This window comes from Andrena cerasifolii, chromosome 16, assembly GCF_050908995.1.
Source record: "Andrena cerasifolii isolate SP2316 chromosome 16, iyAndCera1_principal, whole genome shotgun sequence".
In the NCBI taxonomy this organism is placed as follows: domain Eukaryota; kingdom Metazoa; phylum Arthropoda; class Insecta; order Hymenoptera; family Andrenidae; genus Andrena; species Andrena cerasifolii.
Genome location: NC_135133.1, coordinates 4,368,660 through 4,384,655, shown reverse-complemented (window position 1 = coordinate 4,384,655; position 15,996 = coordinate 4,368,660). Strand labels below are relative to the sequence as shown.

At 41.2% G+C, this 15,996-nt stretch overlaps 3 protein-coding genes across 5 annotated transcripts; 2 read left to right on the top strand and 1 right to left on the bottom strand.

The window, feature by feature from the left end:
• Positions 1-112: 112 nt before the first annotated feature.
• Positions 113-2,363, bottom strand: LOC143377643 (uncharacterized). The gene is made up of 5 exons (XM_076829177.1): positions 1,809-2,363; positions 1,536-1,731; positions 1,203-1,349; positions 602-755; positions 113-474 (listed from the first exon to the last, which is right to left on the bottom strand). Exons 1-5 carry the CDS (start codon positions 1,994-1,996, stop codon positions 149-151), a joined length of 1,011 nt encoding a protein of 336 aa, XP_076685292.1. The 5' UTR covers positions 1,997-2,363; the 3' UTR covers positions 113-148.
• A 141-nt stretch (positions 2,364-2,504) lies between these two features.
• Ndc80 (kinetochore protein Ndc80) lies at positions 2,505-5,026 on the top strand. Its single transcript, XM_076829172.1, has 2 exons — positions 2,505-2,897; positions 3,237-5,026. Exons 1-2 carry the CDS (start codon positions 2,651-2,653, stop codon positions 4,970-4,972), a joined length of 1,983 nt encoding a protein of 660 aa, XP_076685287.1. The 5' UTR covers positions 2,505-2,650; the 3' UTR covers positions 4,973-5,026.
• Positions 5,027-5,186: 160 nt separating this feature from the next.
• LOC143377640 (uncharacterized) lies at positions 5,187-8,769 on the top strand. Of its 3 annotated transcripts, none has more exons than XM_076829169.1 (8): positions 5,187-5,538; positions 5,634-5,715; positions 5,790-6,128; positions 6,218-6,553; positions 6,618-6,739; positions 6,812-7,144; positions 7,227-7,654; positions 7,726-8,769. In XM_076829169.1, exons 2-8 carry the CDS (start codon positions 5,638-5,640, stop codon positions 8,169-8,171), a joined length of 2,082 nt encoding a protein of 693 aa, XP_076685284.1. In that variant the 5' UTR covers positions 5,187-5,538; positions 5,634-5,637; the 3' UTR covers positions 8,172-8,769. The 3 variants fall into 3 exon arrangements, with proteins under 3 accessions (XP_076685284.1, XP_076685283.1, XP_076685285.1); XM_076829168.1 differs by having other exon boundaries at positions 5,188-5,492; XM_076829170.1 differs by lacking the exon at positions 5,187-5,538 and having other exon boundaries at positions 5,545-5,715.
• The last annotated feature ends 7,227 nt before the right edge of the window (positions 8,770-15,996 follow it).

Here is a 15,996-nt window from a genome sequence, read left to right as displayed (position 1 = left end):
CAACTTTTCATTAAACATAACAATTTCCGTTTTATTTTTCCGTCGGTATTTACATCACTTAATTTCAGAATCGCAGGATACAGCACTCCTTAGCATTCCATCGTCGACGCTCTTTTTACATACTGTTACTATTAACATACGTATAAGACTAAATCTCATGTCTACCTGATTTACTCCTTTTCTTAGAATTTCTTAGCACAGCTAAGCGTAAAAACGTTAGAGCCTTTAATAAAGACCAACTCATCTGTTCTTGTTCATCACAGGTCGCTTGTGTGTACAGAAGTTTTGTTTCGTCGTTTAAATGCACTTTCATATCTTCCGTTGTGCTTGTCTTAATAACATTTCTCTCTATCGTTTCCATAGCATACTCTGTAGATATTACTTCAGAACGAATTAGAAGGTTAAACAAACGTGCTGTCGTTTGAGTGTGTAATACATATACGTTGTGCTTGGGCGCTGGTAAATCACTTTCCCCTAAACAATTACATTTTGTGAAACTAATGGTATGGTGTTAATAAATCTTAAGTTTCAGATTCGAATTCCGAGAATTTAAAAATTAGCTATGAACTCACTTTTAATTAATAGTATTATATTAACATACCTTTTCTTAGAGCAACCGAAGTCATAATAGCAATTATTAACTGTTGTTGAAGCTGTATATTGTATAAAATATTTCGTGGCAGTTTCTTTGGACGTATGGACTCTTCCATTACATAAACGCTAGACATAGGTATCTTTTCAACTATGGTAGGTACCTACGTTAAAAGCAACAGTCGAACATGACGTTTAAGTTACATTTCCGAAGCTGAATACAGTGTTGTCTCGTTACGGGCTCGATTTGGTGTACACGTTACGGGCTTTTCGCTATCCCCACATTCCCCACCACTTCTGTCTCACTCTTGTTCGGCGAAGGCGAGAGCGAGATGGAACGAGAGCGAGCGAGGACGGTACGGGACAGACGACGCGTTGATATTTTGTCTCGCTTCGTCTTTCGGACGCCTGACACTCCGTCCTTTGCGTGCGCGTACCGTGAGCACGAAAACCGCTTCGCAAAATCTTAACGCAGGTCCGGCTCAAGTCTTTTTTTTTTGAAAGAAGCGAGAAACAAACACTCGGAATTAGGACTCTGTTCACGATACGGGCTCAATGCCGGTCCCGACCAACGAGCCGCTAACGAGACAATACTATACCATAATACTCACCAATTTGATTAAATTATAAGAGATGCATCCAGGCATGTCTCCAGACCAAGTTGTATAATTCCATTGTATTACTTGAAAGTTCTTATCTATTAATGCCCAACTCACCACTGTAGGACCTACATGTAACCCTAATATTTTTTCTGGTATCTGCAGCGATTCACAAAAGTATACAATTCTATTAACACGCATTAAGATTATCGAAAGATGGTACTGAAGTATTAAATATTATTTCCTTACAATACTTTGTAAACCATTGTATATAAGAGGAGTCATCCGTATAATAAAGTGGAAATAAAAAAAAAATTAAAGCAACTTGCACCAATGTTCACATACCTTCGCCTCCATGACTGGCGTTACTCTGTATTTATATCCTCTTTCCCTTGTTTCCTCCTGAATGATTAAAGAACAAATACTTTTTATGACATGCGGCTCCAATTCATTGTACGAAAACAAATGCTGTATGGAATTGTAAGGTCCCTTCGCCTCGCGCTGCGATATCAACGCTGCAGCGTACGAGGGGAAAGTGTACCTACACGAGAATATTAACTGCATAGAACCCAACATTGATTTCCTCCTGAAAGCATTAACATCGCCGGCTATACTCACCTCTTTAATTCCATCAGATTGCCTTCGTTCACAACTTTTAAAATCTTGCCCTCAAATTTTAGATAGCGACTCAAATCGGCATTGTCATCTTTCAAGGACTCTACGACTGCTGTGCAGTATCCTTGCGGTAAATGAATTACTTTCCGCATTTGGTCTCTACAAATAGAGCCGCACAACGTTCGCAGCATAATCGTACGTTAAAACCTATTGCCGCTCTGTTATCGTCAACACAATTCTATTGCCACTGCGGTGTTAAATTTTGTCAGAGGAGCTTGTAACGAGACACTACATCTATCTTATTCGCCGCATAATACAATTCATACTAAGAACAGAACGGAAGAATGCAGAGCCTATTGCACAGCGAGTAAAATACCATTTACTAAGTAGTGTTACGATAATAATGTTATCGCTTTGCAAGATTCATAGCCCCTTGTAAAGTTCTGCATTTACAATTCAATGACACTCGACTAAACCTGCACATTTTACATGTCGCCGGTTTCGTACGTTTAACCATTTAAACAAGATCACAATGTTTCGCTTTATCCTCTACACGTGTTAACCTTAAAATAAAAGGCACTCGAGTGACAACTCTGATATAGAAACTCAAGATGACGTAAGATGCGCAGGTGCGTTTCGAATAAGCGACAACACGTAAAGTCGTATCGCATGTACCGTTCGTGTTAACCACCTTACATCTTACGCGTCTATGGGTAACGACGAAATTCAAAATGTTTGAAAATATTTGGAAGAAGGCAGAAGAAGAATGTCGAAGAATTTTCATATGTTGAAGTTTTAAATATTCTTATAGAATTCGAATTTCAAGTAACCATTGAACGGGTCAGATGGACTTTGCTGGAACGAAAAAGCAAAGCAGCTCTATGGGACGCAGGTCATCCACAAATCCTGTAAGAATATCTACATTTGAGAGGGAAGATAAGAGCTTGACGCGGGCAGATTCAAGAAAAACTCAAACCCTGAAGTCGAAGCTTTCGATTCCCACGGTCGACAGCTCTCACATACCCAGACCTCGTCTTCGAGCCTCTTCGAGTGACAGAGCGAGTAATAGAGGGTCCATTTTAAAAGCAACAGGTGAAATATCGTTGTTTCTATCCGTAATATATGCACATTAACAGAATTGTATGCACTTATGCTTTCTCAAACAGTGTACTATGCATAGACATATATAGATGAAGCGTAAGCTGAGGGGGGTGGCAAGGTTCGCGGTAAATCGCGTAACGCAGTGGTTATACATGCCGAATGCTAACTGACGTGCCTGTATCTGAACCTCTGCCTCTTCCCCTCCAAGCCTACCTTTCTCTCGCCAATAGTCCCAGCTTCTGCTCCGTCTATATATGTCTGTGGTACTATGATATCGAAATGATTTACAGTTAACTGCAAGGAAGCCTAATGTGATCGTTACTATTGCAGGGAAAACCCCGCTTCGTCATGTACCAACAACTCCTAAGACACCTATCAGCAATGCCAGCAAACATTCCAACCTCCTTACAGTTGGAAGTTCAAACAGAATTCACTCAGCCCTTCCGACAGGGCCCAGATCTGTATCGGCTGATCGCGCTAGTAGTCTGGGAGCGAAAGGTCCCAGAAAAGACACGAGACCGTTGACGGACAAGATGTATCAAGCTTACATGCTTAATAAGATCGATACATACTTCTCCATGAATCAGCTTTCTTTTATGCTTAATAGCAACGGTAGCTTGAAACCGCTTACTTTGAAGATGTTCGTAGAAGTCTCTGCTCACTTAGTAAAACTGCTAGATATTAAGCAAGTCCTTACAATGACTAATTACGTGGAAGAGTTGCCAAAGATAGCGAAGAAACTTCACTATCCTGGCGTCATTACTAAATCTTGGTTAAAAACTGCTAACGCCATGCACTCTTGGCTCAATGTTCTGGCCTGGGTTTGCTGGTTGGTAGAGATTTGCGAAGTAAGGAAAATAGCTTTCGAGAAATACAATTTGGATAACTTGCCGTTCGTCGGCGATGAAAGGGAAGCCAATAACAACCGGCATGCTTTCTTTTCGATGCTCGATTTTTATAATGCTTGGAACGATGAGAAGCTTGAGGAGGAAGAATCGATGATTGAGAAGTACTTGCGTGAGATCGAAGATCAGCAAGGAGTTAGCGAGGAGGATTTGAACACTGCGCGCTTTGAATTGGAGGAAGAAATGGCTAAGCTGCAAACGGCCGAAGAAAATGCGAATAGAATAGACGAGGAAGTGAAACAGCTGCAGGCAGTACTGTTGTCCTTGCAAAAGGACGAAGCCGAGCAACTAAGCGATATCAGCGCCAAAGAGGAGTACATAAAGAAAATTAATTGCGATATAGATCAAATAAATTCGAAACGCGATGCGTTTCGCGAACAAATCCGTTTGCAGAATGAACAGCAGGACAAGTTGCTTTCGGTTATTAAACGGCAGCCAATGTCTAAAGCGGAAAGGGACAAAATAGTGGAGAAATGTAGCGAGATTCAGAATTATATGGATCAATTCAATGAATACGTTCAAGATTTACAAAAACATTTGTACACGATGGACATCAAATTGGCGTCTATTAATAATAATCTGACCAAGAAGGTTCTAACGTACAATAAAGAAATATTCATGCACCTCAGCGGTGACATAGGCGTAGATCTAGAAGAATTAAAGATGCCAGAGCAAGGTATATTACATCCTCAGATTATGGAGGTACTGAATGTTAAAGCAGGCTTAATGAACGACCTGAAAGATCTGTTGAAGAAGCAGCTTGTCGCGAAAGAACGTTCGGTAGAATTGAATTCTAACGAATTAGAGAATTTGCAGGAGAAAAAGAAAGTTCTCGAATACGAGAGCAGCGACGTTATTAATAAGATTAAAGAAGAGAAACGGCTGATAACTAAAATCAGACGCGATGCTAAGAATGAGGAGGAGAAATTACGAAAACAAATAAAAGCTTTGCAAAACGATATTAAAGAAATTGTGGATTCGATGCCGAACAGGGAGGAACTTACAACCGAATTAGAAGAAACGACGGACAAGCTGAACGCCGTTTGCAGAAGAAAGGCACATATAGAACATTCTGCTAAACTATTTTTTGATCAATTTTTCGAGATTTTAGGGGCGCATAGAAGTGAACTTTCCGATATGCTAATGAAATGTAATAAGTAATGTACATATGAGTGTAAAAAATAAAGAAATTGGATTTGTTATACTTTTAACGTATTGTATCGATGTTTCCTTTCATACAGAAATAAAAATTTTACCCCAAAAGTTAGATGCACGGAAATTAGGGAAGGAAAGTAGAAAAGAGAAAACCATTATCGATATGTTTGAATTGTAATGCGGAAGTGGGAAGTGGGAAGACTTGATTTTGTTTCCAGACGCGCGTCTATACAGATTCGCCTACTTTTATGCGCCATAAGCGAAAGTAAAGCAAAATTGATATTTTAAATTTACCGTTTACTCTACCTGTAGAATATATGCAATACTTGCTGAATTATGTCGTAAACGATCGTAGAACGTAATGGAATACATTATATACCTGCACATTTCTCCATTCTGTTTACGAGCTTACATTTTTCAGCGCACTACTTCGATAAAATGATCATTCTAAGTTCTTCAAATCTACAGGATGGTATATACATCGTAAGCGGCAGGATGAATACGCTGGCAAACACTACACGTTACGGTAAGTTTCCTGACGTACGATGAACGTGAATTAAACGCAGCATCAGGTTAGATGGATAGTATATAATGTTACTGGTTAGAAATCGGTCAATGTAACGAGACACCTTTGTAACAATAAAAGAGATGCCATTCTTCGTTTTAGCATAATGAGCTGCAAAGCAAATGCGTGTAAAGACGTCTGCTCAAGGAATAATAAAAATATCGTGGAGAACACACAGCATTTGGTAATTTATAATTCGGAAGTTTTATAAATATTTCAGAATCTGGCGTAATTGTTAATCCTGCAATATGTTTACAGCCCACTCCTGAAGCACCCTCAGAAGGGCTTGTTTTATTTGACAATTGTAATACTCTGGTAGAAGTTACCGTGAAAACCAAAGGGCGAAAGCGTACGTCGACGATGGTTAGCAGCAGTCCCATTAGTCACAAGGGAGTGGAAGAGAAAAGAAGGCCAGGCGGCAGCAGCGATTCTCATCCCAACTGGGGTCAGATTTTAAGGGACCAGAATCGAGCAACTATGAAACAGGGTCTGCAGCAGTTGGCAGGACGACCTCCAGCTTCAAAATCAAAGAAACACGTGATTGAGAGTAGAGAAACGAAGAAACAGTCTCTGGGTCATCAAAAACATGAAGTCAACGTGAGTGCGCGTTCTCTATCTATTGGAATCGTATGAAATTGTAACAAGTCGAATGAGAGATACTGTTTTTCTTTTTTGCTTGTATTCAACATAAGCATTTGGATGAGATCCCTGTGAAACAATCAGCTTCGCAAAAGAGAATAGAAGAGCACACGAAAGTCACGCCACGTACCACGAATCCGTCAACTACGTCGCTGCCTAGCAGCGTCGAATCTATCATAGTTTACGATAAGGGTGTGCAATACGGTGGGATATTCGATTGCTCCGATGATAGATTCGGTGCGTTTAATCCAGTCCGCACGTTAGGCTTTCTCATGAAAGAATTGGAGCACTTAGTGAAAGACGACAAGGCTAGTAAAATTCTTACTGACATGGAGCAAGTGTTACACAGGATACTGGCAGAACCAGGGAAATCACATTTTATGGTATGTTTGTTGGAAATTACGAAGAAAGAGTGCACATTAAAAAGATACTAAATATTTCTGGCAGGATCTGGAAGCTATGGCGCTTCGTGCGAAATTAGAAGCAAGTACGATTAAGTTGGAAGAGACAAGTAAAAAAATGAATACAATGTGTGAAACGCTACGCGAGGAACGGGATTCCTTGCAGCGGTATGTATGCGATAAGAAACTAATGTTAAGTAGATGCCATACGCTGTTTACATGCTTTTTATTTTAAACTAGACAAATTCATAAGCAAGTCTTATTGTTGAACGAAGCTCGAGAAAGACAGTTTAATTTAGAAACTACGGTGAAAACGTTGAAACAAGAATTAGAGGATGCGATAGAAACGGCTCAGGCTCGAGAGAAAACGGTAACTGAATTAAGAGAGGAGATTAAGGGCCATGAATTTTCTCAAAAAGTTATAACAAATTTGAGGGCAAGTCTATCCGACCAAACAGAGTTCGCGAGGCAAAGGCACTTGGAGGTGCAGTATCTGACTCTAGAGAAAGACAAACTCTCTGTTTTATGTTCGTATAAGGATACGTTGTTGATCGAACTTCGGAATGCAATCAAGTTAGTTTAACTACAATTAATTGAACTAAAATTGTATTTTAATAGCATTTTACAGCAATTATTTTCTTGTTTATCATGATAGGGAGTTGCAAAGCCAAATTGCAGATCAGTTGAGCAGCTTGAATATGTACGTTGACGCAGAAAGTTCTAATCACCAAATTTCATTGGTTCATGGAGGTCTTGCGTGTTCATCGCCGACTTCCACGTCCTCGCGCGAATCTAATGTACCTACTTCTTGGCACGACATATCAGATGTTTCTTTGTCTACCGTGGATCACGATCAACCCAAGGGCCGGGATGTACAAAGGTTTCTACACAAGCCGAACAAGCTACTGTCTTTCTCGGAAAGCCACATCGAGAATGCGGGGAAACAACGAACGAAGAATGTTAAAGAGTCTCAAACTAAAGATTCCGTTAACTTAGAGTTCATTAGTTTACCCGGCGGGGAATCTTCGCACACCTTTATGCCATCGTACAAAGATCTCGGATACACGGAAATTAGCCAGTCAGGTAACCATACTCGATATCTACATCTTCTAACTTTTGTAACAAACGTAAGACACATAAAGTTTTGCTTGCAGTTAGTAAGGGTCAAGAAGCCTCAACGACGTTCAATAATAAAAAGAACGATAATTTACGAAATTCTAAGAGTGCCACTAAAATGTCATCATCGGAGCCGTTAAGATTGTCTGCTGAAGAGATTCACGAGAAAGAAGGATACGTAAAAGACCCACCCAAAGCTCTAAAGTCTTCAGAATTGTATAGAAGGCAGAGTCTCGAGAAAAGACCGAGCGCGACCGAAGCTAGCTCGAATATTTTAAAAAGCCACTCGTCCAACATTCCTATAAGTTCTACCATAACGGAGCAGTTCCAGAACATGTTCCACGATATCAGACTTCAAAGTAGAATGCCTGTCAACGTGCCCAGTCCGCCAAGGAATTTTCCTCACCCTGATTGGAGCGATAGTACTTTACCCAGTATCAGCACCGCTTCTGAATTAAATGTGTTACAGTCGAACGACACTTAAAACACCACATCAACCTTTTTCTACAAGGTGGCGCGCAATATCTGCGCCCATTGAACTTACTCTTTATCCATAAATTAAATTCCGAGAAACGTGAAAATTAAATTATACCTTTTTTTCTACGATCTTAATGATTCAATATAATTTTAAGCGATAATTTACAAAGGATATGAATACACAGTATAAATTCTATCGACTTTTGGCTTAGAATGTACTTTCCTATTAATATATGTATGTTTGCCTTTAATTTGTAAATCTAATTTGTACTCAAGAATATATAATTTAAAAAAATATCATTTACATGTATACATGTTATACTATTAATTGAAAGTGGGATAGAGAAGCTTGTAACACTGTTACTCGAATTAATTGTGCACAAGCTGTAAGAACGTTTGCAAGGCTGGTGTCAATACCAAAATGCACACTGCAGTGACTTTAACTTGTATTACGTAAAATTAGATGTATCAGTTATACATACATGTACAGTGATGCGTCGCAAGTTAGTAATAAGACCACGTAAGACTGGACATTCCTGAAAAGATGTTTGTACTTTAATCGATAATTTTAATAAATAAAAAATAATTAGTCACGCTTCGGTAAACACCGTTAGTGTTCTTTTTACTATCTACAAGATCCTTAACGAGTTCGTACTAAGAAATTGCAAGGACACAATATAAACATGACATGGAAAACCAGGTGTATATATATATATTTTTTATCACATATGTATATATACAAGTAAAGTATAATACTTATATTTTGCAAGTCTTAATAGGATTAAAAGGGAACATTTTAGTACACGTAAAACATTCATCAATTTTGCATAAAGACGTCTTGAAATACATATACATGTTTCCCAGTAAGCGTGTACATCTGTACTCTCTCTTTCTCTCTCTCTCTCTCTCTTTTTGCGAAAAATTTCATCTTTATGATTATTTCCCCCATTTCTAGCGACCGAGAAACGCTAACAACTGTCATATGATACGAACACAGTCCTATTATTCGATGCGCGGAAAATAAGTAACGTTAACTCCCAGACGAGAAAGACTGTCTTCGCATAAAATGACTTCGATGGAAATTGCGATAAAACGTGAAATATTAAAAACCTTTATTTATGCGAGCCGACTGTCGACGAAGGAACCTTCCTCGACCTCGATTTCGAGCGGACCACCGCCATCCTCGACGCCCCCTGTTTCTTTGTCGCGGGAGATCACAAATACGCCCCTTGAAATTTTGATTCTCGCGGCACTTGCTCGTTGCGCTAAACAGCCCGAAAATACGATAATTTGAAAACGCTGCGAAACAGTCTACGCCCTCGAAGAAAGTTCCTTCGTACTCGCGCGATATATCGAAAGATTTAAAGTTCCCTTGTCGGATACGTATACTTTCACGTACAGGTAAGTACGGTTCTCCCTTACCACTTACTCGAGGTGCCTTAAAAACGTAAATCCTCTGATCTCTTAATGTTTCTCGATGGTCTCCTTAAGTGTAACATTAGAAACGTTTTATTCTAAACTCATAATACAAAAGTCCTTTACCCTACGAAGAAGATAGAGATCGATGATCGACGGTAGCGACAATTTATCGAACGGAACCGGTGCGCGTGAATCAGATCTCGATATCTATCGAAAGTGTCTTAACGGTGGAAATGGTGCGGAGCAAAACGAACATCTCTTTTTGTGGCTGCCGTGTTTCGAAAGTGTCTCGTCGACGTACATAAATGCTCGCGTTCGTATTATAGTTCATTATTTGTCGTACGAAATTACCAGTAATCTCGGTAATAGTCTACGATAGATCGCGAATCACAAATCGTTTCGTTATTTTACGTATCATTACATCGTAACGGCTCTGAGGTATTACGTACGTTCGTGATTTAAGAAAATCGGCATTCTTTGAACATCGTTCGTATTCTCCCTCCCCGGCGTATTTTCAAAATCTTATTCAATACTATAAACGAAATATTTGTTAAACCCACTTTTCGTCGATGACCCCCGTCGGAGATTGTTGCTTTGAGCAACCGTCACCGGCAGCCAATCAGCCAAGCTTCCTAACATCTCGCTGGCGTCCCTCTCGGCCGAAGATCCTAGGAATGCAAATTGTGCGCTTTTCTAATTGGCTGTCGATGGCATTACGTCGAAGGTTGTCATACGTGCTGTTCCCATTAAAAGCTCAAACGCACGGTCGGCTCTGCGTAACGTTTGTTGAAAGCGATGCCTTCTCGAACACGCAGTTAGGAACGCGCGCGCTTTCGTATCCGTCAGGTTCGAACTTGCACGGCGTCCGTTAAAGTTCGTCTGATCGTTCGAAATCGTCGGTGTCGTCGCGATAAGGCGTGTCGTGCGAACGAAACGCGTTTACAAAGTGCATTTACGAGTTGTGAAAGTGCTGCACGCGGACACAATGTTTCCAGGGGAGTAGAAGCGAGTGAATACCATTGCAGAACCGATCGTGCGGGCTCACGATGACTTCCAGTGCCGAGCTTCCTTCCACCTAAACTTCTAACGGCGGTGGATACCAAAAAGAGGGTGAGCAAAGACAGAAATATTCAATGATCATATCGTTTGGTACTAACAGCACATTGAAAACCTTCTCATGTTACACAGAATATGTACGTATGCCTGTTGTGTTTCACGCCTGTGTATGTGTACGTATATACACGTGTATAGCTATTTTAGATACATATGTACAAATTTCCCTTAAGAATTTAACGGATCAGTATTTGGGACTTGTGTTTCTTTTTGGTATATACCGATCGGCCTCTCTCCTTTTGATTCTCATCGGAAATTCACGCGAATTCTTCGATAGGTGCGTTACGTAAGTTAGGTTAACGGTGGAACGAAAGTATCGTACGATAGATGGAGCACAGTTAACATTACTAATCCGGACAGACCATCTTGTGACGCTTTATACACGGGCTTTTCTTTTGTCGCCATCTTTGGCAATTTCAGTTAACCCTTTCAATGCTCGTCGTAGCCCGCGTGCGGGTCTCGTTGACCACAGATCCTTAACGGTTCTCTACGAACGCCCGCGGGGCGTTCCCCGCACGCCGGTCGGCGTCGGCACCGAAAGGGTCGGAATTCATCTTCTATTCTCGTGACTTGCTAAACGAACGATAGCAGAATTTGATCGAAAGCATGGGCGCGATGAGATCACATTAACGGTCGCGAGACGTCGACGTAATACAATTACGATTACATCACTAGCGACAGACTGTCGTAATTAATTACAATTAGACGGTACGTCGATCAGAAGTCCGTCTATCTTGCGGGGAGGGGGCGGTCGATTAAAATGAATCCTAGCCGATTTCGTTTGAATATCCTACTTAAATAGTCCCGACTATTACGAGTACGCTCGAATATAGCTCAGGATATCGGAAGTGTTAGTGGGCTGTTGTAAAAATAAAAGTTTCAACATTTGTCATCTTGAGGTTGCGTATGGAAGGACATGTTCTTTTATTGTTTATTGTACGTTAATATACTGCTTTGTTCGGTGTAAAAATATAAAGCATTTCGATTACAGACTTCGTATGTATTTGGGCGTTGCCATTGTTACCGAGTTAATCGGCAGTTATTACGATAATCTCTTTCACTTCGTATCTTCCTTGATGTAGGGTTGCACGAACGTGTGGTGTATCCGAAGGAACGAATTATAAACCAGATAACCAATAAAAACGTAACTTTCTCGCGTTGAGCACCGCGTTGAAACTAGAAGAAGCCTCTCCCCGCCGAGCAACGTTACCGACTCACGGGAATAGAAACGAGGTGGCGTAAAATCTTGCTCCTTAAATTCGGCCCGCCGAAAGCACACGCTCGAGGAGCTCGCCGCGCGTGCAACGGGAGAAAGGAAAGGACAGCGCTGTAATCGAGATAGCATTGTGTATCGCGCGAAATTACTCGGTCAGTCGGAGGGTTAATTGTATCGCGGGCTGGCATCTGGAATCTGGGCGGGGGGTGCGGATTGCTGGGAGCGGAGCGGGGTGTGGGTGCAACCCAACTTCAAGAAACAGTCTCTAGCTCTCTCTTTCAACTAACAATGGCCCAGGCTATGGAGTTAATAATTGCTTTTACGTGGCAATGATAACAATATGCGTGTATAACAAATGTACTTAGAAACGGTTTCACTTGTGCTATTACTGCATATCCCCGGCTGATAAAAATCAGATATCATTGTTCAACTGGCTTGGCTCGTAACAGGGTGGCTGAGAGGGAGAGTTGCTGGCTCGTTTTCGTTTCCCGTTGGTATTTTCCCCGTTTGTATTTTTTTTTTTTTTTACTGCTTCTTTATCCCGGCGAGTTTAAAAACACTATACACTTCCTGATCGTGCGCCCAGAACGACGGCGCACGGAGCCGCGATCAACGACCACCGGTCACGGTCCGTCAGGCGCGCAACGAGACACGCGCTCGACTATATTCACTATCGTTCACCATTTAAGCCACACGGTTCTCGTTCACCGCGCGTTTCTCGCATTGTAAAATTAACGAACCCGTGGTCCTGTATATGTACACACTAGTGATTCCCATTTTCCTTTCGTTCTTTTCCTTCTTCTATTTTTTGTTTCTCTCTCTCCATCGTTTCCCGTATACCAAGAGAAGATCCTCGCAATATAGTATCGTGATTACCATCGACGCGTAAATAAGAACACGAGCAACTTGATTTCTCTCGTATACTATCGACAGCCTGCGTCTCGACGTCGCGTTGCTCCTTTCTGTTCTCCGTTAACGTACAGCGCGTCTCGAAACAGGTGTCGCGTAAAATAGTTGCCGAATGGGAGGCTCGACGTATCCCGATACTTTATTGCCGCACAGAGAGTATACCTATAGAAATATCTGTTCCTCTTAATTTTATTTATTTATTTTTTTTCGTGCATCCTAACTTGATTAATCGTATCGAAACCGTGAGTACTCGGTCGCGACCCACGGAGATTCTAAAGATCGCGTAGCTCAAGAAACAACGGAAGAGAAAGTGGTTGAAATCTCGCGCGACGTGACGGAATGGACGGCCAAACGAAAATTAGCAATTGGCTCAGCAAGCGCGCAATGATAAATAGAATCTATCTCCTACGTCGGACAATAAAAAATCGTCGCTAATCTTCGTTCCAGCGATCCATCCTTAACGATAATCAGTCGATGTGTGCTTTAATTAAAACGCGCTCTCGCCCGCTCGTTTTATCCCTCCTTCGTCGCACTGCTTACTGTACTAGTATTACAATAACATTTTGATTAAATGACAGGCGTCGCAACGCGCGCAATCTCACGAGGGAAACCGTCTTAATTATCGAAAAAAGTTTGATGAACATCGTGGCGCGTGGAGAAGTCGAACAATCCTCGTTCGAGATCGATTTAAGGCCAGCACAGAAACAGATCTCGCGAAATTGCATCCCCGACTGACTGTCGCCTCGGCTCTGCAACGGAATGATTTTGAAACCTCGACCATCGTACAGGTCGGTGAAAGAACGAGGCCCGCGAAGGTCGCAGCCACGCCCCGCGCCTCGAAATCGGCAGGGAGACCCGACTACTCCCTTCTTCCCTTCGCCTGGAAGCCGCGCGCGACGTGGCCGTGAATTTTCGGGGCAGCGTACGATCGGGCTCGTAGCCGTGCCGATCTAGATTCGAACGTATCAAAAATATTCCGAGAATCTATGAAATCAGGCTCTGTAATTAGTTACGCAGCGGTTGGCCCGAGCAACGGTCGCTCTAATTAAGAAACGCGGATTGCGTGGTCGAACGAAACCGTTTCCGTCTCGCGCTGAAATCTTCTCTGTACCACGGGATTGTCACTTTCGCTCGCATAAACTGTCTTATCGATACGTCGGAACGAGCGCTTTGAAAACAGTCATTAAAATCCGTAGATATCATTCATATTACTCTCTTCCTATAAGTCACACTGAATTACGTATTCGTCGGTAGAGCGTGGAAGATGCTTGCGAAGTTCGGAGCACCCGGCGTGGTACCGTGCCGCGAGACTACGCTGTGCGCGACGGCAGCGCTGGCGCACGGTAACAGAAACCCCCGATGAAAAAGCTTTCCTGATGGACACCCTCTGCCCTTTCCCCGTTCTTTCCTCGCGCGTCGATCGTGCTTCGCCACGGCGACCCTTACAGTAAATACGTATATTTGATTTAGTCTCTTCCCCTTCCCACCCTCCGTAACATTGACATCGTTTCGCCTTATAAAAATTGGACCAGTTTTGTTCTCTCCTTTTTCTCGTTTTATACAATTCTCTAATCCCTCTGCTCCCGGGAGTCGTCGCCTTGCCCTCGAATTCCTCACGCAAGGCGACGGGCGCGTGAAGCTACGTATTAATCGACCGATGAGTTATTGACGCTTTCACGACTCGTACCAATCACAATTGCTCTCCTATCCGCTATATACGATCGACCAAGTGATCTCTTAAAACGCGCGACACGAACCTGTAAGTCGACCCTCACCTGGTAGGCTGGCGTCAATTTCATTATTAAGGGGCCGTTCTACTTTGGTCGGCCGAGAAATGAAGCTATTCGCAAAGATTTTTTTCTCAGTAAATGCAACATATGATGGAATAAATTTATTTGGTATTTATTAAGCTACTCTTATATTGTACAAAAATAATTTTAAAAGGATTTTTGTAGTTTGTTTTAATTGTCTTTTTTTACAGTGTCAATATGGCACCGAAAAAAGGGGTATGTTCACGGCGAAGGTGATTTCCCGGCTCAGGCTTATCCGAAACAAAAAATTCCGGAAGATTCTTAATCTGTATAAGTGTCGCAACAGTCCCTAGCTCGATTAACAATTTTTGTCGAGAAATAACCGAGATTTTTCTCTCGAGAACACAACCCTTTGGGTGTTCTGTCAAACTTTTTTTTCAAACCGGCGCCATTTTTTTACTTTGCAACAAAAAGTTTTAATTGTGCTAGGGGCTATAGCGATAATCATACAGCTTAAGAATCATTTGGAATTTTTTGTTTCGGATAAGCCTGAGCCGGGAAATTACCTACGCCGTGGACGTACCTCTTGCTTTTAGGTGCCATATTGACACTGTAAACAAACAATTAAAACAAATTGCAAAAATTCTTTTTAATTTTTTTTTGTATAATATAAGAGTAACTTAATAAACGCCAAAATAATTTATTTCAGTATGTGTTGCATTTGATGAGAAAAATATCATTAAAAGTAGCTTAATTTTTCAGCGGTTCAAAATAGAAAGACCGCTTGGCGTCTCCCTACTTCGACGGCCTGAAAAGGGGCGCGATATTTGGATTTTTTTAAAGAGAAACCCTCAAATTATATTAATTGACAACTTTACGTCTATATTTGTATATATTTAGGTAACATTTAAAAAAAAATTAGTTAAACAATAACAGTACCTAAAACTTTAAACGCGTCTTTCTCAAAACGATGTTTTTCGAATTAGTTACCATGATATCTCAAAAACCAATCGCCCAATTTACTTCGAACTTCGTATATATCTTCGGTAGATGTCCCATTTTCGTTGTTACTAAAACTAAGTCGATTTTTGCTAAATTAGACTATTGCGACTTAAAAAGCAGCGGATTTTTTGCCGAAATCGATGTCAGTTTTAGACGCTGCCATTTTTTTGTACCTTTCAGTATGTCTCATTTAATCTAGTTCAGGCGATAGCCACCCTCATACAGATTATATAAAATTTTAAATTTTCTATTTCGGACAACTCAACGACTGATTTTATGATAACCATGCGCATATGATTTTTGTAAGGTGCCCTATTTCAAGCACTATAACTCCGGATATAATCACTACTTTTGCATACAACTTTTTTTTCATATTCTCTAAAGATCGACAAATAACGCCACAAAGCTGGAAGTAAATATAC